The sequence below is a fragment of the Emydura macquarii genome, unplaced genomic scaffold (genome assembly GCF_026122565.2).
Source record: "Emydura macquarii macquarii isolate MOO-44397 ecotype Brisbane River unplaced genomic scaffold, CSIRO-AGI_Emac_v2 contig_374, whole genome shotgun sequence".
In the NCBI taxonomy this organism is placed as follows: Eukaryota; Metazoa; Chordata; order Testudines; family Chelidae; genus Emydura; species Emydura macquarii.
The window spans coordinates 14,189,998-14,215,799 of NW_027130511.1; the positions used below are offsets into that span (position 1 = coordinate 14,189,998).

The window sequence follows — 25,802 nt, forward strand, 5'->3', positions numbered from 1 at the left end:
AAGACACACAGACAACACATCTCAAAAAATATCAATTATTATAAGGTAAGAAACCCTTTGTCTAGTGGCAAATAGAAAGTATTTCTGAGAATACATTTATAACATTAACTTGTTCACTGTTTTTTGGATATTTTTAATGCTACGTTAGTGTTAATACCTCTATCCCTGTGAAAAATGCTTTCTGAACATCTGGCAAATATGAATCAATAATTGGAAATCTGGAGGATTATGAAGAACTAACTACATTGCTACAATTTTTATGGAGAAGGGAATGTATAATCAAATATTATTTGTCACTAATGCTTTCAACTACAAGGATTGAAACTAAATATTACCAAAGCAAACTTTTGTCATTTAGTGAACTGGATTGTGTTTATCTGTACTGTGGGTGAATGTAAGAAAACAAATCTTCTCTTTTTGTATTTTCAGGCTCGAATAGCTTTTTTACAAGGAGAAAGAAAAGGTCAAGAAAACTTGAAGAAAGACTTAGTAAGAAGAATAAAAATGTTAGAATATGCATTAAAACAAGAAAGGTATGTATGCATGTTAGTTCAGCTTTTATCTGTGCTGAAAGAGACTTTACAAAACAGGTGATTTTTTAACATTTAAAAACTTGGTCCAAGGTACAGGTAAGGGACATGGGGAACATTTAAATTAAAGGAACTCTTCGTTTTTTTGCCAACAGTTTTGTCTAAACTAAAATTTAGTCTGAGAAATACTCTGCAGTTCCTAAATATCTTACTTAAAAAAAAACCCATTAAAACTAAAGGCCTATTACCAATATTTTCTTAAACTGGCTGTTTTGCTGGCCTACAGAAGTAGCATTTTGTACTTTTGCTGCCATAATAGCAGTCAAAAAACAAAGTTTTCAAAGTTGAATACTTATGATATATAAAGAAATGTTGGTATGATATCTTGTGTAAATAGATATAAACACAAAGAACATTGTCCAGGTCAGCTTTCATAACTCAAAAAAATAATTGTGGCACAAACAGAAAAAAACAAAACTGGAATCCACCACTGTTTTTCATAAAGGCATGTAATAGAATAACTAAAAATTTACTGTTCTTCATATTATACAGATGAGACTCAAATCTTAAAGACAAATAGTATTTTCACCTTTTCTAATCAAGTACAATGCTTGTTCTATTTCACTATGTGAAGTGTGCATTTTACATTTCAAAGAGCAGCATTCCTTAAATGTTAATGTTACACTTTGAGATGTTTCTAAATGTGGCAGATACTTGATGCTAAGGTTACATAGAGAATACCTAACATAACTTGTTTCTCATCTGTTAAACCAGTACTGACACTTGAAGAGTGTCATATAAAGATGGTTTTTCATTTAGTGAATGTTACATTATTGCTGTCCTTCCAAACCTAAACAATTTTCTAGTGTATATTTTGATTGAGTGCAAAATACAGTATCTGTGTCAAAGTTTTATTTAGAAATTTGCTAGTGATAGGACAGTACTTTTAATGGTAGAGTCAACTTTATAAGTCCCCAGTTTACCTCTCTTACAAAGTAGAGAAGTGCCACTCAGTGTTACTTTAAGTATGCCACTTCCTTTCCCCAACATAAAAATAAATAAATAAATACATAAACAAAAGCTTGGGGTATTTATTTAGGTCCTCAGTAACCCCAAACGATATTTGGCTACCGCAGTCAACTCGGATGTATTTGTCCACGCATGTCATTGACATCTTTAGGCTAGTTGCCTAAGAATAATTCTGTCTACATATTTTTTCTTTCTCCACAGTAGTGTCCTGTATTCTAGATGAGTATTGATATTCTGAAGCAGTTAGAAAGCTACCTAATACTGTCCTCCAGTAGTCCCTTTCTAATAAAAATTGTTTCTGCTAGCATGGTCTGTTGGCCACTATGGAAAGAGTATAATTTAATTAAAAAGTTGTTGAAAACTGTTGTTAAGACTAGGGGTAGAATTTTCAAAAGCACTTATATCCCATTTTAAAAAATGACATAAGCTCCTTTGTCACATAGGTGCTTTTAAAAATTTTATGCCAGGTCACTAATTTATTTTCAAACTCCTATTTAAAAGAATTATTCTTGACAGGGAAAGTCTGCAGATCTGTTACAATGGGTCTTACTCCTACTTGCTGCTCCTAGCAGACATAAACCAGACCTGTCAGTCTGGGCAGACTGGAAGTGGCCACACCCCTGAAGGCCCAGCCAGTCAGTTTGAACTGCCTCCCTCAGCTGCAGGAAGGCTTTACCAGACCTCCTGTTCAGATCAATAAGAAAAAAACCTAAACCAAACCAAAAAGTAATAGTTTTTATTCTTATTATTCGATGTATTGCCTTTTAAGCATTATTGGGCTTCTGTTTTTCTGACAATTTCCCCAGGCTAGATGCTGGCAGTGCCCTTCAGATACTGAGATAGCTGGCTTCAAGAGCTTTTCAGTGCATTGTCTGGAATGCCTCACGGGCAATTAGAGGATAGAGAAGTCAACAGAAAAGGGCACAAAAATGCCAGGACTAACTGAACCCCATTCGGTTTTCTGCAGCTAGTTCATTTTGTTACGAGGGAATGTTCTGTAACAGCAGTATTCCTGGTCAGTTTTACTAACCTCCCACTATTTCTGATCTCTGTTTCAGCAGAGGATGTGTATTCTGTCTCTTAAAGGCAGGCTTAGCTGTTGTTTCAGGCTGTCTGCAGACTGAGGAAGACATCATTGCATCAGTGTACATTTCATTCACATGTGGAACGTTAGCTATGCAATCATGATGTTCCAGAAATCTTCTTTTTAAACAAAGGCTAAAGTACTGCAGAATCCGAATATGTAAGGCAGGCCACATAAATGTATTAGGCAGACTGAGTGTTCAACAGCTGTGATCTAAACTACATTTTAGAATTTTTATTGGCTTCTGATGAAATGATATTGGTTTAATTTCTTCACTGCATATTAAAAATTGGTTTGTGTATCAAAAACAAATCTTATCTAACATGAAAGATAGTCTAATAACATCTTTCAGTGCTGTCTTTAAAATATAATTTGAAGTGATTACTTTCCCTGATCAACTTCCTCTCAAATAAGATGCCTATCTTATGTCTGGGTATAAGATAAAATTAAATCTCTGTTATAAGTTGAAAGTAAAGCTCTAAGTTCATAATTGTAAGTTCTTTCTTAAAACATTTGTTCCTTTCAGACTTGTTACATAACATATGCTTTTGTTTTGATAAGTTTATTTGAATTCAGTTAAGCCAAAATACTTGCTGTACTTTCAGAAATTATTCAGTAAAATACACAGTATTTTAACTGTGTGCTTTCTTTACAAAATGTGGAATAATTTACAAGAAATCTAATATCTTGTTCTTATCAGTTCTTGTTCTTATCAGTATTTTATTTGAAAAAGTAAGTAGTCCAGAGCTCAGATACATTTTTAAGATTTCAAAGATGCCACATGTAGTATTTCCAAAGTCTTAGGCTTAATTCATTTTAGAATCCAATGTAGAAAACTTTTTAAAAGTACTGGATCATTTTAATAAACAACCTTTAAAATAACTGAAATTCCAATTAATTAAAAAATTGAATATTTCATATGTTTCTACAAATACAATTTCAAGATGAACTAACTGAAAGGCATTATTCTTTTTAGGACTTAAGTTGAGGAGTTTAGCACTGTGTTTTACAGTAGAAATAGGCAGAGCCAATAGTGCCACTTCATAGCTAACAATACCTGACACTTTCCCTTATAAGATCCAGTTTTCAATTACATATAACTGCCAAATTTTAATTATTTGGGCTGAAATTTTCCACACCAGGTGTTTGCCTCAGACTGAATTTATTTGTGTTATGAATTTAAAGTTTCAGCTAAAATTGTTAATCAGTTTCAGAGAATCAAGTAACTGGAAATACAGTTTTGCCAATGTTTAATTTTTTCCCCCACTTACAGCCACTTCATTGAGAAGCTGTAGCACCTCTATGTTTTGGAGTGTGGATTTGAAATTTGGCAGGGGGCAAATAGGAGATGCACTGGTGCCAGGGGTGGGCTTTTTGCCATCCTTGTGAAAACTTGCCCACTTTGGTCGAATTATAAGCCTTTGCAGGGCTTATGTACATAAGGATGTTAGCTGATTAAGGTAGGGTGTGAATTTAAAGCAGAATAGCTATTTTGGAGTAACTCCAGGTGTAGATAAGCCCTGAAAAATCACAATTGACACATGGTTAGTAGAGACTTCAAATTTGGCAGCTAAATTACCCAAAAATGGGATCTGCATTGAGCATGCTCAAGCCCAGGCTGCATAGTCTGAGCAGGACTTTTCCTGAGACTTCAGTGAGAGCTTTTTCAGTGAAGTGCATGAGGTGGAAGCGAGATGGGAAAGGCTTTAGGATGGAATTGGAGGAGAGGAATTTCCAGGCAAGATTGAAGGTGGCATGTCTAATGTTTAAGAGATGATGGAGAGATGAAGAGGCAAATGGGGTGAAATTGGAGAATAATGCATGCTTGTATTATAATAGTAAGGTACTAGAGAGTGAAAAGGTAAGGAGAAAGGTAAAGAGGGGAGATAAGAATGGGGCCAAGAAAGATTATGGAGATGTGTTGAGGTCAGGTGGGCACATGAAGGGATTAGAGTAGGAGAACAGATATGAAACTTCTTGCGTCAGTGATGGGGAGGAGGGAAAAGGAGAGAATGGTGGAATGGAAGGGAAAGGGAATGGTCATGTCAGATCTTGTAGATTTTTCTATTTGAAGAACTTGTCAGGATACTGTGCAGAGAGGGAAGAAGAGGTGGGGAGGTGGAGATGGAGGGGAGTTTGAGGAGAGTGTCAAAGGTCCTGGGGATTGCATGTGTGGAATTAATTCAGGGTAGTAGAATTGTTTAACTAGGAAAATGAATTGAAGCAGCAGCAAATAATTTTATTCATATAATTGTACACAGGGTGGATTGATTAAATCTAAGCTATTTATTTAAATCATCAATTTTAATCTTGTTTTGCTTTTATACTTTTTAGTAATTTTTCTAAAGAGAAGTTGATTTTGCCATTTGTTGGTAACAATTAAAACGTTGATTTGCAACTAAATATAGACTTTAGACTAAATTTGATACTACTTTTTGCTACATGTGAAGATACAGAGTATACACGTTTAGTTATATAGCTTAACTTATATTTATTCAGATTCTAATGTTTTACTTTATTATATTCGCAAACTGTGACTGGTGCACTTATTGTTAGATGATTAATATTTTTATTTATTTGTGTCAAGCTCTATTTTAATGAAAATTGCAATTCAATTAAAATGCCCAAAAATTTTAAAATATTTTTTATTTGTTAAATAAAGCTTCCCTAAATGTGCTGGATAAAGAAGAAGAAGAAATCTTATCAAAACAGGTTTTGCATTTTAAATATCTGAATTGTGAAAAAAGGAAGCATTATATGTAATTAGTGGATTGAACTAAGGGTACATCTACACTGACGGCAGCAAAATCGCCGCCGTCAGATTGACTTATCTGGATCAATTGAGCGGTCAGTGAAGACCCGCTCAAACGATCCAGAAATCAATACTGTTAATCCACCCCCTCAAATGGTGTAGTGCTGCGTCAACAGGAACGCAGTTCCCGTTGGTGTAGTGCAGTGAAGACGGCGTGCAGAAGAGAAGCATAGCAGTCGACGGGAGTTACACAAGCTACTCTGTGGAACTCTCATTGACTGCCAGCGAATCGCTGGGTAAGTGTAGACCAAGCCTGATTGTTCTGGTTGCTTTGTCCTTTAAGATTTTTGAACTAATGGGTTTCATCTTCCCACCTAATTTTTATTCAAAGATTGGAAGAACAGAACAAGCTGTCTTGCTTTTCCAACTCCTGATCAGTTTCTTAACTGAATGAACCAGTTATTGAAATGTATGTTGAATAAACTGAAATGAAGATAATATACTTTTTGCAACTTCAGAAAAGGCTACTGCTCTCGAAATGTGGTTTAGCACTTCAACAAGCTCTTGTTCTAGGTGCTTAGTCAATGACATCTACCGGTTCAGTGACTTTGACTTTCTTTAAAACGTTGTCAGGAAACATGCTATTTTATATTATTATTTTTGTTTAATTTAAATGATTTTAATAGGTTATAGTAAATTCAGGCCCTATATAGGTTTTCATAATTTAAAATGTAATTTTAAATAGTTTAAAAAAAATTGTATTTAATTTAAATTTTAAAAAGTTTGTTTTTTAAAATAAATCCTTGATTTTACCCATCCAGATAGGATTGAACATCCTTAAAAGCTTTTTACCTACTGATGTAAAATAAAATCCTTCATAGATAATAAGTTCTCCAATACAATTTCTTTATTAATAAAAATTTAGAGTATACGGGGTTGAAAAATAAACATCAAAGTCTGTTCTTGAAAATGTTTGTCTTAATGATTTTTCAGTAATTATTCAAGCAAAAGTATTGAAATATATATTCTGTATCTTAACATGTTTGTTAAATTGTAATAATAAGAGGTGTTTGAGTTTAGAAAATTATTTCTTTTTTATATACCGATTTCTTAAAACATTTATGCTTATTTTTCAGGGCAAAATATCATAAATTAAAATATGGCACAGAACTGAACCAAGGTGACTTGAAAATGCCAACTTTTGAATCAGGTAACTTTTTTTTTTTTTTTTAAATAAATTTCACATTTATTTTAATTCTTTTGCTATTTGCTTTTTTTGGATTGCTGTTTATGCAACTCTTAATAGTCGTCATAATACGTGCTGTCATTAATAACAAAAGTTAATTCTTTGAGAACAGATGTTTGGTTCCAGAGAGCTATGTTAATGAGTATCCCGGTATTTAGCAAGTGGTTTATTTGAGTCTTTATTAGTTCAGTTCTCTACTTCTCCTTCAGAGAGATCCAAATGTTGAATGAGGTTTTAGTAGTTGAATAAAGAGCTAGTGGTTTAACATTTTATCTTCTTTTGTCTGTTCTTTTATTTCTACCAGGAACCCTTGAAGGATCTTACAGTGTCCATTGAGATATTACACTGTTTTACTTAGTTGGCAGGTTAAACTTGTTTGGAGACAAGTAGGGAGAAAATTGAACAATGGAATGAATGTTTTACATGTAGAAAATTATACATGTTTCTGTTGTCTGTGTTATTGTATAATAATAATATATAACAAACTGTTTTTGCTTTAGATATTTTTTTTAAACGGACAAGGATTATGTCAGATCAGGAGGAAATGCCCTGATGCTAATCTCGGGGTGTCCACATTGGCACATGAAGTGCAGTAGATTTCACAACTTAGGCAATATCTTGATTATAACTAACATCCACACAATTCCGTCCTTTACAGACCTGAAACTAGAGGAAGATTTTTCCCTTGATTAAATGTGACTGTTTAGGAAGTAAGGATGACCTTTATTGCATGGCTGCCCCTCCTTGAAATTCAGTTCTTTGACTGCTATGTTATAAATAAAGTTTGGTCTTTGCAACTCACTGGAAATGCAGTTATGATCCACAAGTCATTTAGGCAATGAATTCTTAAGCGTCAGGCTAGACTGTGTGTGTGTGTGTGTGTGTGTGTGTGTGTCTCTCTCTCTCTCTCTCTCTCTCTCTCTCTCTCTCTCTCTCTCTCTTTTTTTTTTTTAAGGTAGGGCAACATCTTCATGCCCTTCTGGCCTTACTTTAAAGTATAAAATATGGTCCAGGTTATGTGCTGGGAATTCATTTTTAACATTTCTTCAAAAGACATACAAGGCTGAATTCTCTATATATCTTTACTTTTCTTAGTTCTTACTCCATGCTTTATATTATAGGCTAATATAATATAATACCTATTAAAGAGGAATGGACTCAAGGGTCAGTTGATGTTGGAGAGTAGAAGTGATGGAATTCCGTAATGTATTCTTGGCAGTTTAGTTTTCCCCACACACTAGTTAAGGGAACTTATTTAAACAGTAAAAAGATAGTGATTCATGTTTTTTTTTTTTAAATAGATTAAAGTTAAAAAATATTTACAACTATCTTTTGTTAAGAAAAGTCAAGTTTCTACTAACCAGTTATTTGAATAGAGAATTGGAATGATTTTTTTTTAAGTGTTCTGTGTAGAGCTGTTTAGAATCCCATGAGGAATAAGGGAGTTAATTAGCCTGAGCAGGTCAGCTGCTCTAATGTAAATAAATAAAAAAAATGACTTGGCATTACTTGGAAAAGCCCATAAGAGATGCTACTTGAATAATGCCAATTCATCAACTCTGTACCAGAAAATTCATGTTGTAAGCTAAAGGTAGAAAAAAGACTTTAAGTGGTAAGTACAAAGGTTCTAGTATGTGTAACAATGTGAGACTTTTTAATATTGGTAAAATCAAATTCAGCACTTCCAAGAACATTTATAACTGGTTACTGTTGCTCATCAGTATAGTTGTGGAATGTGGATTTGTAAAGGACACCATCTGAGTCCAGAGTTAGGGCTTGTCTTCACTTACCTTGGAGATTCGGCAGCAGTTGACCAGAGTTACGCAAGCTACGCAAAAAAACTTGTGTAACTCCCATTGACTTTTCAGCTGCTGTTCTGCGTGCCATCTTCACTGCACTGCACCACTTGACAAGGTGGTCTTAATACGTCGATTTCTGGATCGACTGAGCAGGTCTTCACTGACCGCTCAGTTGATCCAGAGATATCGATCTGACGGTGGTGAATTTGACATCGTCAATGAAGACGTAGCCTTAGGCTCATTAAGCAGATGACTATGCGACTAGTCTCTGAAAAATTATAGTGGGTGGTCTAAAAAAGTTTGTGAAATCTTCACTCCCTCCCTCTATGCGTTTCAAAATTGGCAGAGTAATGTGTATCTCCTTGCATTTCAGAAGAAACCAAAGACACAGAGGTTCCTACAGTACCTCAGAATAGTCAGCTGACCTGGAAGCAAGGCAGACAATTATTACGACAGTAAGTAAGATAGTTGAGTATTTATGTTTGTAGTCAGTTTTCCTTCTGGAGCTTTAGTAATTTACATGTTTGCATTTTACCTTGGGAATTCATGTAGTCAAGATGCACAAATATTGGTTCAGTATGCAAGACTATGTAGGCTGCATTTTTTCTTGAAGTAGTATTAGTAGAGATAAGCCTTGGGAGAATCGCTTCTTTAAATCCTGGGAAATGAAATGACAAGCAAACCACAGGTGGAACCACATGGCTTTTGGTTGGAAGGGGTCCTTTCAGTAAATTTTATGGTAAAGTCACTTAGCTTCCCATCTCCTCCCTTTAAAAAAAAAAAAAAAAAAAAAAAATATATATATATATATATATATATATATATATATATATATTTTTTTTTTTTAAGCAACCAACACTTACATCCGTTCTCTTTCTCATAAATGTCTTTCTCTTTTCACAACCAACCTAGATATCTTCAGGAAGTAGGTTACACGGATACAATATTGGATGTACGGTCCCAGAGGGTAAGGTCTTTACTTGGGCTCTCCAGTTCAGAACCAAATGGCTCAGTGGAGACGAAGAATTTAGAACAGATCCTTAATGGAGGTGAATCTCCTTCATCTAAGCAAAAGGGACAGGAAATCAAAAGGTGGGCAAAGAGATGTAAAACTATAATATACATGATTATTGGCTAACATACTCTACTATTTCATTTATTTGATTCAGGCAGCTATGTTATGCAAGTATTGAGAAACCAGTTAGGCTCATAAGCTTCAGATATTTTATTCTAGTCATTGGTACAGTCAGTTATATCATCCAAATATTGCAGCTATGTGAGTGTATGAGAATCTGAAAGGAAATTGATTAACATATAAGGAGTCTGTAAGCATAATTGACATTCACTTATCATTTTTAGATATATGAGCTTGTAAATGCTGAAAATAAACAGTGCATTATGGGAAAATAAGGTTTTTGTTTCTGCTTTAATAATTTACACTGGTGTTTTTAACATAAGGAATTGTTTTTAAATTCTGCCATACATGTTGAGTGTTGCTTTTCTCTCTGAGTAATCCTATACATTTAGATGGATTAAATTTTCCTGGAATTTTTTTGATTTTTAAAAACTCTTAAAAGTTAGATGTTGGAGGTATATTTGACTTAATTAATCTCCTAAATCTCTTCACTGCAAGTCAGCTAGTAAATCTGACCACTGTAGATTTTTTTGTCCTGTGTTTTGTTTTTTTGTAGGAACTCTGGCGATGTTCTTGAAACATTTAATTTCTTAGAAAATGCAGATGATAGTGATGAAGAGGAAGAGAGTGACATGATAGAAGATATTGCAGAAGGAAAAGAAAAGCATCGGATAAATAAAAAACACAAAGTAAAGAGCTTTTACTTGTTGCCTTTTGTTCATGTACATCTGACTTACTGAAAGCAATGCTTGTAAAATATAGTCTGGTGGAAGCCCATCCTTCAAATAGACAGGAATAAATTGTGCTGAAATAGGTACCCTTCTTTAGCTGTATGGCATATAATTGAACATGTAGTATCAGCACATTTCCGTGTAGCTCCTATAATACTCGGTGTACTTTCATCTTCAAAGTGTTTTACAAACATGAAATAAGTAGTGCTTGCAACATCCTTGGGAATAGATGTGAGTACAATAATTAAGATGGCTATCAAAGAATTATTCTGTTTTTTGGTTTGCCATCAGCACTGAGATGGAAAGGTTTTGTATTTCATTCCTCCTTGCAGACATAGCTTCCTAGAGTTTTCTCTTTTTTTGCCATTTTTAAAATTAAATGTTAATACCTGAGTGGGTGACCTTGTGGTGATGTTATCTGTATAGATCCAAGTATTTTTCCTGTTCTCAGTCTCACTGTCTCGGCCAGCTAAGAGTAATGCAGAGGCACTATACTCTCCCCTTCTGGGGATGATTATTTGATTTAGCAAGAATTTTCATCTGATCATGGAGTTACAGTGATGAGCTGCAAATAATCTCATCTGCTTCTCAATTTGGTGGTTTGCTTTGTGAGCCTCTACAGTGGAGGATGCTGTGTAAGAAAGTATGTATTCTGAAGAAGTTTTGGAAAAGGCTGGGATTATATGTAAGGAGAAGAAACTAAATGTTTTAAGATGGGTCAGGGGGCGAACACTCCATTGCAGATGCACGTTTTATGCCAGCCTCGGAGATGGAGATTGAATCCTGTCCCTAATGCTCTTATGAAGTTACTCTTACTATATAGGACCTGGCTGTTTCTCCCTGAAACTTCCACCAGTTGTTTAGTTTGTGTATGAATTAGTTTACTTGAATGCATGGTCATTGCCATGGAGAGCTTTATGTTCTTTTTTTGCTCATTGAAGCACTTTTCAGCATGATGGCCATCTGGCTGCATTGAATCTTGCTTTTTATTCAATAGCTGGGAAGTGAGACCCTTGACTTGAGGTAAACAGAGCCTCCAACCTTGCCTTATCAGAAGCTTAGTTTTTGTTTAAATTCTGGAAGAGTTTTTTAAAACAACCCTATAAGTAATTGCACACACTTCGCTTTCTGCACTTCATATTTTAAAAGGTTCTTCTCTTGCAAAAAAAAGTTCTGCTTTAAAAAGACTTATCCCATTCCTAATTCATTCTTTAGATGAGTTTCTTCTTACTGGCAGAACACTCATCTGCTTGTGTGATAGAAGGAATCTCCTTAAAACACAGAATATATATTTTGTTATCTGCTTGCAGATTGGTAATGAAGGTTTAGCTGCAGACCTTACAGATGACCCTGATACTGAAGAAGCTCTGAAAGAATTTGATTTTTTAGTAACAGCAGAAGATGGAGAGGGAGCTGGAGAAGCACGAAGTTCAGGGGATGGGACAGAATGGGGTAAGAAGCTAACGCAAACAAATGTTTAGCTCTGTTTGAATCCTTGTTCATAACAATTCACTTATGAGCTGTTATACATATTGTTTAAGATAGAATGGATGTGTGGATGCTTGTGATGATCAGATGCTGGTAAAGTAGGTAGATAACTAGGACATTGGATATTACAAATTTTATCCTCATACATGTTGTAATTTTAACAATTGGACTGTTAACTTATTTCAAATTCGTCTGTTTTGCTGTTGAGGACAGGTGGTTTTTTCCATCTTCTATATGTTTTTTGCTTTTCCTGGTCTATACTCCTGAGGAGGAGTTTTCTTCCTCAAGCTCTGGTCCTTTGTTTTTCATACCTGCTTGAGCAAAGTCAGTTCCCAAATCTAGATTTTAGATTTGGTTTTGGTCAAGAGCTTTAATGTATGTGATTCAGCCTGTATTATATGGACTAGAAGAATTATTAAATTAAAACTATAATTACATTAATTATTTCTTGCTCCGATTTTCAGAAGCTAACTGCTAATATAGTCTTTATTAATAGAATCAGAATACTGGTAATCTATACTGCAAATTCAAATTTTCTTGAGTAGATGATGAAGTCAGATTGCTAAGCAGTTTCTTGTGATATAGAAAGCACTAAATGTTTCTTTAATGATGTTTGAAACTTCTGTGGTATTTTTGTTTAAAGTAAGAAATGGGGTGTAAGGAAGGGTGCAGTTGACCTGGACTCCAAATACCCATCAGTTATAGCCTAATTGTATAGGCTATCTGTAGATTTTAGCTGGTAAAACTACCTCAGACTTAAACACAATTGACAGTCTTTGTTCAGGTAATACCCAGGACTAGAGTAATAGTGTTAGAGGTCGGGATTGCAAAATTATGATGTATATAATACAGGGGCTGTTTGGGAAAGTTTACATAATACTTGCCCTAATGTGCCATTCTTTCAGTGTGTTCTTTTCTTTTTATAAACACTAAAATTCACTCCACTTTAAAAAAAACAAAACAAAACACAACATTTTATCAGATTTATTTCTTTAACATCTGTAGTGCTAGATTTAGGATTTTATTAATCTAATTATTGGTCTAAGTGCTTTACTTCTTCGTGGGCATTCTGAATTGCTGCTGCTTGGGGAGATAAACCATATAAAAACCCCTCATTTTTTATAGGCGAGAACAAAATGTCTTTATATGAAGCCATCTTTTTTAAAAACTGTTGAATTTCTGTAGTCTGTCTAGGTATCAAATTGATATTCCATCTTGACTGTATGAAGCGTTATATCAGTACATAGTTATACATCACTACATTATACAATTAAGAAAAAACATGGAGCAAGTTGTACATTTGAATGACCTTATACCAAGATAAAGCAAGTCCTTTATTGTAGCACAAAGCAAAAGAACAAACATCAAGTGCACATTGTTGGTATTCTGTGTAATTTCTTGGAATGTAGTGTTTAACTTTCTGAGATGGTATACCTTAGTCCTAAATATTTAGATAATGTTGTACAGTAGGGAACCCTTACTCCCCTTCGTACTACAGCTTTTTATCTCAAACATTTTATTAGTGTTGTGACTGATGCATTGTTGCTGTATTTTAAAGAGAGTCTAATTTAGAACTCCATTTTTGTAGTGTTTTTGCCCATAATACTATGGGGTTATAACTTCAGTTTTCTCTTTAATCCAAAACATGTATTTGCTGTCCCCTCAAACTGGATATAGACAGATTTTTGCTACCTCAGACAATTTGCTCCTTGATATGTATCTTTCAAATTGTGTATGAAGACTTTCTCCTTAGCTGGAGTTGATTCCAATTGCACATACACAAGTTTTATACTAATATAACTCAGTTGACTTCAGTGCAGTTACTCTTTATTTAACTGGAATAATTTGAGGATAGATTAAATCCTGAGTTCTTGGGATTGAGTAAATATACATTGTCTTTCATGGTCTTAAAATATTTTAGATTTCCACTTACAGTAGAGCCTCAGAGTTACAAACATCTTGACAATGGAGGTTGTTTGTAACTCTGAAATGTTTGTAATTCTGAACCAAATGTTATGGTGGTTCTTTCAAAAAGCTTAAATCTGAACATAGACTGAATACAGTTTTGAAACTTTACTAGGCAAAAAAACAATGCTGTTTTTAGCCATCTTAATTTAAATGAAACAAGTACAGAAACAGTTTCCTTACATTGTCAATTTTTTTTTAACTTTCTCTTTATATTTTTAGTAGTTTACATTTAACACAGTACTGTATTGTATTGGCTTTTTCTTTTTCTTTTTTCTCTGCTGCTGCCTGATTGTGTACTTCCAGTTCCAAATGAGGTGTCTGATTGACCAGTCAATTCGTAACTCTCGTGTTCATAACTGAGGTTCTACCGTAGTTTTACTTTGCAAAAAAGTTTAAGGTCATAAAAATTATATTCCTCATGGTGTATCAGAACTGGATATGGTATTCTACATGTGGTCCCACTTTACTACTGTCTATGACTGTAAACTACCATGAACAGATTTATATTTTTTAGCCGTATAAACACATCGCATAACCTTATTAGACTTATTTTTATGAAGCTAATATTCCCTGAAGCCTCCCCAATCTCCATAGTGATTCTGCTGATAGTCCATACTGATTCGTAGGGATTCCAAGGGCTTTTTTCCTCCCAAATATTAGTATTATGTAAAACAATGCCTTCTCTTCCTTTATTTGTCTTGTCTGTTTCTTCTAAACAACCTACATCAGCAGCAGTCAGGTCTTGGTTATGCCTGTTTAAATCATTCTTTTTCTTTGCATAAATGCTTACAGCTATTTTTCATGTAAGTGTCTTACATTTGTATAAAGAGTAGGTTATTTATATAACATTATATTTAAAAGTTATTCTTGTGTATGAGTCAAATCATAAAGTTTAATTTGACTTTTACAGAAGCTCAGTTCCATTTGATGTTTATCTTGTATCGCTCTTTATCCTAGTCTTTATGCAACCTTAATTTTTTGGCTGTTTTTTTGGTTACTTTTATCCCCATTCTCTTTGCTGCTTTAGTTTGTTACCCTCATAGCTTTCTTTATTCTTTTTGTTTAGTTGGTTGGACATGTACAATCCAGTCGTTTGTATGCTCTATATATGTAAATAAATTTCTAGTATATAAAACTCTTTTCTTTTGGCTATGTCTGCACTACCACTTTTGTCAGTATAAGTTAAGTCACTTTGGTGTGAAAAAATGCACACATCCCCAAGCGACATAAGTTACACCGACTGAACCACTGGTGTGGACAGTGCTATGTTTCCTTTTACTGAAGGTAAACTGAGGCTCAGAGATTAAATTTGTCACCTGAGAAATTTGGGCAGCGGCATAAACAAAACCCACATCTTCTGACTCCAAATTTGATATCTCAACAAAAAGATCATCTTTCCTGGTTTAATCAGGACTGATTAAGGAACTAGTTACTTTAACTATCAAGATTTTCTGCACTATCTCAATGCTAGCCTGTAGTATTTTGTTTACAAAAAACAGTGCAGGGAAATGTTTGTATTTAAAACTATTATACTGGTCTTCTGTTTAATCTTAAAAATATTTTGTAAAATCCTAAATTTCAAGTCCAAAAAGGTCCCCATATTATGTTTAACTTGAAGACTTTAATGTTGAGACCTTTGAAAATTTGTGATGTAAGTTATTTATTAAGATATTTCTTTTAAGCAAATACTCTAAGCAAATACACCGTGTAGTTCTCCTTTTGAACATTTATCTAACTCATAAATGAGAGGATGAATTTGTGACATCAGAATAATTCTGTGGAGACTGATCATAACAAGATTAATTACAAGAATTAGCCATTAAAAAAAAAAAAGTTTGGCTTTATGGGAGAAAAAATTGTTCTAACCAAAATATCTTCCATAATAATTGAGAGCACAGAAAATTTAAGAAATACATAGGCCAAGTTCATTTGCCTTTTGTTTTATATACTTTTTTCCTCAGGTTTACTTTATGCACAAGTCCTTATGTAAAATTACATTTATTTTAGCTTAGCAGTAATTTTTCTTCCTTTCCCTAATCAGATTTCCAGCGAAATTGGGATGTGTGACGGCTGGTTAACCAATAGCAAGGGTTTCCTTTATTTAGCTGATAGAAATTTGCTGTGTTGTTGTGGCGCGCCCCCCGCGGTGCCGCCGCCCCCCCCCACCCCCACCCCACCCCAAAAAAAAAGGGAACTTTAAAAAAAGAATTATAGTGGAATCTTGGTTACTAGTTACTAATTGTAACTAAAGACAGGAGAGGATGTCAAACTGTCTTCACTTTTGTGAATTCTTTATTAACCTTCATATAAAATATTATATTTGAAATTGTATGTTTCTTTTCTGGTAATATTTATGTATCATACCTCTTTATTGATAAAGCCCCAGTATCTTGTGCATGTAGAATAAGAGTGTGAGAGAGGATGCATGATTTTTTTATGAACAAAATGGCACTGACATACTTACTCAGCTTGCACTTTTTCATGAGTTGTACAGCATGAAATATATTTTTGCTTATTCAAAGCTGGCTGAATAATTTCTTAACACTGTCTAAAGATGCAGTAATCTTTTAAATACATTAGATAACTTTTTGTATTTAGTAGTGTCAATCAATTATTCAACAAGAACATCTATTTAAAAAAAACCCTCAAATTGTTTTCTCTTTGGTAACATAAATTAGCATAAAATGATATTCAGATGTAATTATAGTAAATAGTTTAGTCAAAACTGTATAGAATGGGATTTAATACTTTGTAAACTGTAACTGACAAAACTGAGACTGCACCTTTAAAATATTTTAAAGTATAATCTAAGAACTTTTTAATGATGATTATGTTAAACTATAACAATCAATCGCCAACAGCTTGCACTGCCAACTGCTGATTTTTTTTCTTTTAATAATGTGCTGCATGTAGACAAAGATGACCTGTCCCCAACTGCTGAGGTTTGGGATGTAGACCAGGGACTAATAAGTAAACTGAAGGAACAGTACAAGAAGGAACGAAAGGGGAAGAAAGGGGTAAAGAGTAAGTGCAGATTCTGAATCTTGAAATGCCATTCTTTTTATCCATTTTGGAAGACATTTTTTTTCCTTCAAGTTCTATTTTTGTTTTTGCATTAAGTATTGTTTTCCATGACGGGGGGCAACCAACTTTAACTTTCTGTCTGCTGAATCTGGTCATGCAAGAAATTTAAATACCTTGTGCCAGTTGTGAGAGAAGAAATATGAAAATACTTATAAACATAAAAATATATGGTTAAATAGGAAAAGAGAGGTAACTACCTTGAAATCTAAGTACAGTGATAGATTTTGAACAATATTGGTTCTGGGAATGCTGTTGCTACTTTGGTAAAGTTCAGGAAATGGAGGGCAAATTTCTCCATTTGTCAAACCTTGCTTTGAATCGTGATTCAGTTACATTCTTGGGCCTATATTTGTGTCTGTCTGCTAGAAGGCAACATGAGAGAGAAAAATATTCCTGGCTTACTCTAAAATATTTTTTGACTTGATGCTGACATTCGTTCTTCCATGCAGTTAACATCTTCTGACATTTTAAAGAAAAATACTGCCTTTAGGAAGGGGGGGTTTAGTTCAGATCCCAGTTTAAAGTACGAATATATTAATAGATGATTAAATTCTGTCAGATGAAATGACTAACTGATTAATAAGACTTTGACTGTAAAATATTTAAAGTATTTAGAACTCCAGAGTTTAATATTATGAATTATAAAATGAGATACACAATGCTACAGTATATTGAATTTAATTTGTTATATAAATCTTATGCACACAAAGAGCTACATTAGTATTTGAGTTGCATTGGTGTAACTTTGAAGTAACTTCATTGACTGCAATGTTTTTACACCATTTTAATTCAGCTGTATTTGGTCCAAAGTAATTTTACATGGGAGTTCAAAAATTTTTGTGCAGCACTTTAAGTTCTGTCTAAGTGCTATATATATATATATATATATATATATATATAATAAATAAATTAGATTGTACATTATTTTCTAACATTTTTATAGATTTATAGATTCCAAAGCTAGAAGGGATCAGTGTCTGATCTGCTGTGTAACAGAGATCATAAAACTTCCCCAAAATAATTCCTGGAGCATATCTTTTAGACAAGCATCCAATCTTGATTTAAAAAAGTCAGTGATGAAGAATCCACCATGATGGTTGGTAAATTGTTCCAATGGATAATTCTCTCACCATTAAAAATGTATGCCTTATTTCCAGTCTGAATTTATCTAGCTTCAACTTCCAGCCATTGTATTATATTGTACCTTTCTCTGGTAGTTTGAAGAGCCCATAATTAAATATTTGTTCCCCATGTGGATATTTACAGTTTGTAATCAAATCACCTCTGAACCTTATCTTTGTTAAGATAAATAAATTGAGCTAATAGATTTTAAATATAAGGGGAAGTTTTTTATTTAAATGTTAAACTACTTTAAATGTTCAAATACCTAATGCTATTCTGGCTTTGTATGTGAGCTCTAATGTCACTTAATTATAATTTAGTTTGTGCATGTTTCTAAAGTTTTGCATGACTTGTTAATGTACTAAGATGTAATTTTGTCAAGATCATAGGTTACTTAGACATACTTTTCTTATAGTTGACTGGGGCCAAGCTAAAAGAAGTAAACAGGTGTGCACAAATGTGCAGCTGCATTTAGCATATAAACAACCAGTTAGGCAATTACCAGGCTTGCGTGAACTATTTTGGAAATAAGTTAACAAATTTATTTTTGCGTACCAAAGTGGAGGTCTAGCTTTGAAAATTTGTCCTTAGTAATTTGGATTCATTTTTAACTTTCAGCACTTTTTTTCAGGCTGTGTACGAACCATAGTGACTATAAAGTTCATAAACACAGAGATATCTTTCAGTTTCTGAAAAAAATGAACTGAGGTGATGCAGTTATCTTTTTTTAATTTGGATTGGATATAAAATGATTGAATGGTAGGCTTTGAATGCTGTTGAATTTGTACTTGGAGTAAAGTTTTGTGTTAAATGCACGAGAGCACCCTCCAGTTAGATTCTGCTTCCTTATGCCCATGAGATGAGTAGTTCAGGAAAGCAGTATGAACAGAGTTTACACATTCTGTTGCAAGGATATTAACTGTGTTGGACCGTGGCAGGGGCTACAGTTTTACTAAGCACCCAGAAGGTCTACTGGGAAGATATGGGGTCCACCTGACCGAGAAGGGGAAGAGTAGTGTAGTAAGCAGTGCTTTAAATTATGTTCAAAGGGAGCAGGTGACAAAAGCCCACAGGTAAGTATTTAAAAAAAAAAAAAAAAAAAAGTGACCTTAACCAAGGTTAGATGTAGGGGTGGGGCATGGAAAATTACAATAGGGTTATGGGAGCTACAAGAGGGATTCTTCTCAACATCTTAAATTTCTATACACAAATGCAAGGAGTCTGGGGAATAAACAGGAAGAGGGAAGTATTAGTACATAAGTTAAATTGTCACAGAGGCTTGGTGGGATGTCTCGTTACTTATATAGCTTGTTCAGGAAGGACAGGCAGGGTAAAAAGGAAGAAGATGTTGTACATATTCTTGATGTATAAGGCATTTGTTCTGAGGTCCTGAAGAAAGGGAGAGACCAACTGAGAGCCTCTGGGTAAAGATAAAACGAGTAAAAAAAGGGGGGGGGGCGTCATGGCAGGGGGTCTACTATAGACCACCAAATCAGGAAGAGGAGGTGGATAAATAACACAGAACTGTCCAAAATACAAGACCTAGTAGTAGTGGGAGACTTGAGCTACCCAGACATCTTTTGGAAAGTAACATAGGAAAACAGAAAATTTCCAGTACATCCTAAAACTTTTTGTTCCAGAGAGTGGAGGAAGTAGCCAGAAGGACATGCATTTTAGACTTGATTCTGACAAACAGGGAGGAATTGCATAGCACATTTGAAAGTGGAAGGCAATTTTGGTGAAAGTGATCCTGAAATGATAGATTTCATGATTCTAAGGAAAGGAAGTTGTGAAAGCACCAGAAAAAGATAATTGGACTTCAGAAAAGCAGATTTAAATAAACTCTGATCAGGATCAGCCCCTTGCTTAATTTCACAACACTTAAGTATATTCATACTCAAAACAAGGGTTGCTTTATTATCAAAGATTCAAGTTTTAAGTGATCAAGAGTAAGGATATTGGAAACAAAAGATTACATATTAAACAAAGTCATAATGCTGTCTAGAGACTAAGGTTAACCTCCTGTCTAAAGAAGTTTCTTAGCCAGAGTCCTTTTCAGTGTTTCCAACCAAGGTTGACTGAGATCCCATTTACATGAGTGTAAACGCTGTCTGTTTGCTTCCTAGATGCAAGATGGTGGGGTGTCTTCTTTTACTTCTACTTATATCGCCAAAGTTCATTGTTGTTGTAAGAGACAGGATAATCACCTGTGATTCATTTTTCCTGTGTGCTGCTTTCCTGTTGACTTCAAGATCAGGAAAGTTAAGGTGCAAAAAGCATTATTTTCCATCTCATAGTACCACCTACAGAGAAGGTGGAGCACTGCACTTGGGTTCAATCCCTGTTTATTGCTTTCCTACTCTGACTATCCAGTCCATAATAGATTTGTTCCTTCCTATTTCACATTTCTAGGGTTCTGAGAGGTGCACCAGGGCAGGGCTGAAAACATAGAATCATATATATATAAGGCTGGAGGAGTCCTTGAGAGGTCATCTAGTCCATCCCCCCCATGCTCAGGCAGGATCATGTGGACCTAGACCATCTCAGACACGTGTTTATGAATAATCCTCATGCCTATGGCCTGTGGTTCATCTTTATATAATAGTCTTTTGAAGTTTCCACACTTCCAGTTTCTCACATGTATCACAATTACTTTCATTTGCAAATGAGGAAAAAGTTAGAGGCTTACCATTTTATTGCCCAAGATGAGATAGAGCACTGGGTTGGATAAGGCTGTCCTGTCTTCTTAATTAAGAATAATACCTTGTCCATCACCATCAGCATTACTGCTTGCAAGTCAATAAGAGCGTAAGTTTGTGCAAATGAGTTAAGGAAGAAGAAAATTTAAGCTAGTTTGTGAGTAGCATTGCGTTTTGCTTTTAACACTGGCACAGCGTTCCCCATTTCCTGTTTGTTTTAGGTTCTCTTCTTGAAAAGAATTAGCTGAAACTGAGGGGGCACAAGCTGACCACCAGTAGAATACTTAAGTTTTGAAATATTTGTCAATGCTTGTGCCCCATCTACAATCTGCTGAGGAAAGGGTTGCTCCCAGGTTTGTGCACATGACTATACATAAGATAAAAAAGTTGGTGTTGTGTGGGCTATTAACTGAAGCAGCTCTGTTCACTTATAAGTAACCTAGATTTCCTGTTACCCCTTTTGCTATCATAACTGTCTTTCAACTTGCATAAAAATACTGTATTTCATTGTTAAATCAGTTACCTTGTCTCCATCAGAATTAAAGCTAACTTAATATAATAGTGGGAATTTTGTTTTTGTCTAATTGATTTATTTTTTCTGTGAAAGTAAAAGTCTAAAATCTGAGGGTATAGATGACATGCTATTGGAAGCACTGGTTTTAGCAAGTTTGGTCTTTTACTGTATATACTACTGAAAGCAGGAGAGTGTGTTTATCTATGATCATACTGACATATAATTTTTGGTTCTACTGAAAACTAAGGCTTCATTTTAATTACCATTTCATAGTAGTATTAAAGTGACGTGAGTGCCACACTCCACATCCAGTTGAGAATGTGCATCTATTCAGGGAGAAATAAACAAAAAAGCTTCTGAATATGTTGACTAGTTTTAAGCCCAGAAGACTTCATCTGAAATTTCCTGTTTGTAGAACCTTTAAAATTATTATTTTTAGTTTTGTCTGACATTTTATGATAGAGGTCCATTTTTCCTTGTATCATCGTATCTCTTTCAAATGTGTTAACTGAAGGTGAAACTTTGAAAAATCATACTTTTGCAGAATATTTTCTGCTATTTTTCTTTACCTGTGTATTGGATGTGAATGTCAGGGTTTTTTTAAAACAATCCTTAATGCAAAAGTGTACTATGTAAGGTCATACATATTTATCAGAACTATATCCTCTACATACAGAAATGCCAGAGACAATTTCAATCGGACTTTTAAAAATTAGAAACCTAATTGTACACAGATGTAAGACTATTTTGAAAGTGGCCCAGATTAATTATGTTTGGGCTTAATAAAAATGTTGCACGTAGCATAATTTTAAATGCTATTTTAAGAGAAAACAAACAGGGAAAGTTAATTGTTCGTTGCACCCCCGTTACAACTCATCTCTACCTTTTCTTTTTTCATTTGTAAGCTAACTTTCTGTTTGTACTTGAGATTTTCAATGTTAATTCATGTAGTGTAGCTAAAACTGTTTAATACTGCAAACATTTAATTTGTATGTATTTTGTTTAAAGGTTACTTTCTATAACTGTTGCATATTTGGTTTTTTGTAGGGACTTGAGGTTTGGATGTTTTCTTTTCCACAGCAGAAAACAAAGCTATTTTACAAATGAACAAGCCAGTTGTTCTAATCACATTTTTTGACTTGGTGGATAAAAAACACTTGCATGTAGTGTTCATATTTAGTGTTCAACTGGTTTTCAGAATTTCCAAAGGAATATTATATAACAGTTAAAATATCAGAAAAATAACCAATGTCTTTATTCTTTAAGGAGGTTCCATTAGTAATCTTTCTTGTTTAATTAGGAAACTTGATTTATTGACTGATGTCAAGTCAAGCGGTAGCAATCGAATGAACCTTTGCTGCTGACATTAATTTACAGGGGTCAACAGGACAAAACTTCACGACATGATAGCTGATCTGGGCGATGATGAGCTACCCCACATCCCTTCAGGAATCATTAATCAATCTAGGTCACCCTCTTCTAGAATGACTGATCATGAAGGTTCAAGAGCAGAGGAAGGTACAAAAAATTCAGCTACTTACTATGTTTTGGAAGGTTTTAATTTAAAAAACACACGCTATCATTTATCCCCTCTAACATTTTTAATGCTGTTACAGTTGTCAATAATAGGACATAAACATTGCTTACAAGTCTCTTCACACTCTTCTGTGTTTTTGCACAGCTACAATTTCAACCTTTTGTGTGTCTCAGAAATCAAAATCAGAACTTTACATCTTAAGTATTTTATTATTCAATTGTATATGAAACTACCTTAGTTCTGACTTTATCAACTCGTAAGTTTCTCGTTGCAGAGTCCCTTTTTAAAGTAATGGTATCCGGATGGTACATTATAAAACTTAGTATTAAAAATGGTGATACTCAATTTGTATTGAAAGATGAAATAAAAATATGTTATTTAAAAGTAGTGCAGTAATTACAAAGGTGAGGAGTTTGGCCTCTGCCTTCAAGTTGCTATTAATGCTTACATAAGTAGAGTACTTTTTTTTTTTAACTATCTACTTTTGACCTATCCTTTCCTTAACCAATTATTAGTTCCAGATGCAATTGAACTATCATTTTCACCCACTTACTGCAAGAAAAGCACTGAGAATTTGACTTAAACTAGTTAAATACCCAGAGGGGTAGGTTACAAGATTTTGTGCATGTATGTTTTTTTAAACTTGATTTGTTATTTTTAGATGAATACAGGCATCTGTACCAATACTGCTTACTTCAGTGTTAGTCTCATGCCAAATGTCACACAGTTAAATTAAAAGTTAAGATTATAATCTGTCCTTCTCACAGCCCATATTGAAGTATTTACTGCAAATTCTGATCTTCAGGACTTTCAGAGTAGCCTCTAGCCCCAGTATAGTCTTAATTACCCAAAAAGTGGTGAGATTTAGCACAGTATAAAAACACCAGTCCATCACTTTTTGCCAGTCAAGCACAGCCTCCAATGTCCAGATTTTTTCTAGTGTAAGTAAGAAGTTGCCCTCTTATTTCACAATAATCTGTTAAGAATAAAATTGGACATAGTCTCAGGGCTTGTGTGCACACAGAAATTGCACTGGTGCAAGACTTAGCTATATAGTGCACCTGAAAAACTGTTTTGTTAGGATGCCGTCACACTGTGGCACTTGAATCTGTGAATATTGAAACAGTTGTGACCGCATTGCAGCACCCTATTGCTAAAACGTAGAGTGCTCTGACAGGGATCCCTGTCTCCCCCATACTGCCTGCAACCTCACTCCCTTATGAGAAATTTTTGCTGTGTGTATCTGCAGGCATTGTACGGAATTCTGAACTCCCAGAATTCCCTCAGATCTGTCCTATAAGTCACCTTTCCTGCACCGTAGCCAAACTACTCGCTGCAAACCTTCTCTGCTGTTAGGACAGATGTGATTCTTTCATACTCAGGAGTTCATAGTTGTAGCAATATGAATTACAAAACTCAAAATAATGTTTGCAAAGAGAGAGAGAGCAAATCAGAATCTATGAGGAAAGAGATTTCTTCATTTGTGGCAATAGGTCCCATTGTTTGTGGTGCCATATATTGCATCTTTATCTAGAAACTCTGCAGTATTCCAGAGAGAGGACTACATGTGCCTAATCTCAACTGTGAACTTTCGAATCATCATGATAAAGTAAAGTGTGATCCTTGCTCAGATTTTTATTCTTGTGTTTTAGGAGTCATTGATTCATTCCAAAATACAGCACTGTAATCTGGTTAACATATATGACCATCAAAACCAAAACTTGTGTTTCCATGTCCTTTTTAAAATGTTTTGTTGCATAGTTCACGTTAATCTTTGAGTGTACTGGTGAAGTGGTTGAGTGGTCTTCTCAGGAACACATTATACCTCCACACGCTTTAGATAATCAAAAATTGTCTGTGCTCACTATTTTCGCAAATCATCTGGAAAGAGATGTCTTTAGAACTTTGGCATTTCCCACTATTTACCATTTTGTTAAGTGAGTGTTTTCCAGCCTGTCAGTTTGTTTTGCTGTGCTTTATATATTTTTGGCAGTGAGAACTGTAGTGTGAACATCTCCGTATCCCCATGTGTTTTGTTTTTTTTACCCTCCTGTGACTTTTTAAAACCAAGCTTTAAAATTTAAATACGCTCTCTCAACTAGTTGTTTATTAATAGTCCTTTGACAATATTAAACAAATATTTCATAATTCATGTCTACACTAGATAGTATGGAGCCAATAGTAGTAGTAGACAGATTTATCACCTTGTTTGTAGAAGCTCCAGAACAAAATGTAAATCTTCTTCTTCATTGCACTCCTTCTGTCCATGTTCTGCAGCTTTAATAAATTGAGTGAGAACCTGTTTCATTACCATGGATGAAAAAGAAATGAGTCATGCATGATGGTTGTATCTGAACAACACACTATTGCCCAGTGATTTTATTTCATCTAATTGTTTCAACAATTTTGATTTATCCTCCTTATCAAGCCCAACTAGCTCATTCTGGTGAATTGTAGTAATACGTTTCTGGTTACGCAAATGGCCTGTGTAATCCTTTGCTGCAGGATAAGAGATTACTTACTGTAGTGTCACACTGGGAAACAGAATGTTGAAAAAAGGGAGTTGTTGGCAGTTTTGTTTGTATGCGAATAACCAGAACACTCCTCAGGCTCATGTCTGTTTCAGGATATCTTTGGTGTGTGAATTCTGGATACAAAGAGGCTTGGATGTGACTGTGCACAATTTTTCTTTTCTTTTCTGTGCTTCTCAAGATGAAATATAAACAATTATCCTGTTTTAAAATATTTCCAGCCACATTTCAACTGTTTTATTGTTTTTTATCTCAAAACAGCTAGTTACATTGATGCACACTGAAACTTGCCATAGACTAATACACTTGGAAAAACCATAAATGTAACAAATTGGTGGCGTGAATATAAATTTTCACTACATTTGTCAGTCTTCCACTAAAAACCACACTGAACCAGCTAGATCTTCTAATAATCCTGCACTTAAATTTCTGAAAACAGGTTAGTCCATTGGTACAGTCCTGCTGTTCCCCATTGTTGGCTTATTCCCAGTATGGTTATTTTCTAAGCCTTCTCTTCAGATACATGAGGAGCTGGGCAGACCTTTTTTTTTTT

General features: G+C 34.5%; 1 protein-coding gene across 4 annotated transcripts in view; it reads left to right on the top strand.

Annotated features, from left to right (window-relative positions):
• Window positions 1-25,802, top strand: part of STRN3 (striatin 3) — a 102,734-nt gene that overhangs the window by 41,968 nt on the left and 34,964 nt on the right. Inside the window, exons 2-9 of one of the 4 annotated variants that reach the window (XM_067534480.1) lie at window positions 430-533; window positions 6,532-6,605; window positions 8,814-8,895; window positions 9,353-9,532; window positions 10,132-10,264; window positions 11,617-11,758; window positions 16,676-16,786; window positions 22,559-22,699. In XM_067534480.1, coding sequence (XP_067390581.1) covers window positions 430-533; window positions 6,532-6,605; window positions 8,814-8,895; window positions 9,353-9,532; window positions 10,132-10,264; window positions 11,617-11,758; window positions 16,676-16,786; window positions 22,559-22,699 — 967 coding nt within the window. The remainder of the gene's footprint in view (window positions 1-429; window positions 534-6,531; window positions 6,606-8,813; window positions 8,896-9,352; window positions 9,533-10,131; window positions 10,265-11,616; window positions 11,759-16,675; window positions 16,787-22,558; window positions 22,700-25,802) is intronic. The other 3 variants (XM_067534493.1, XM_067534487.1, XM_067534503.1) reach the window with 3 other exon arrangements.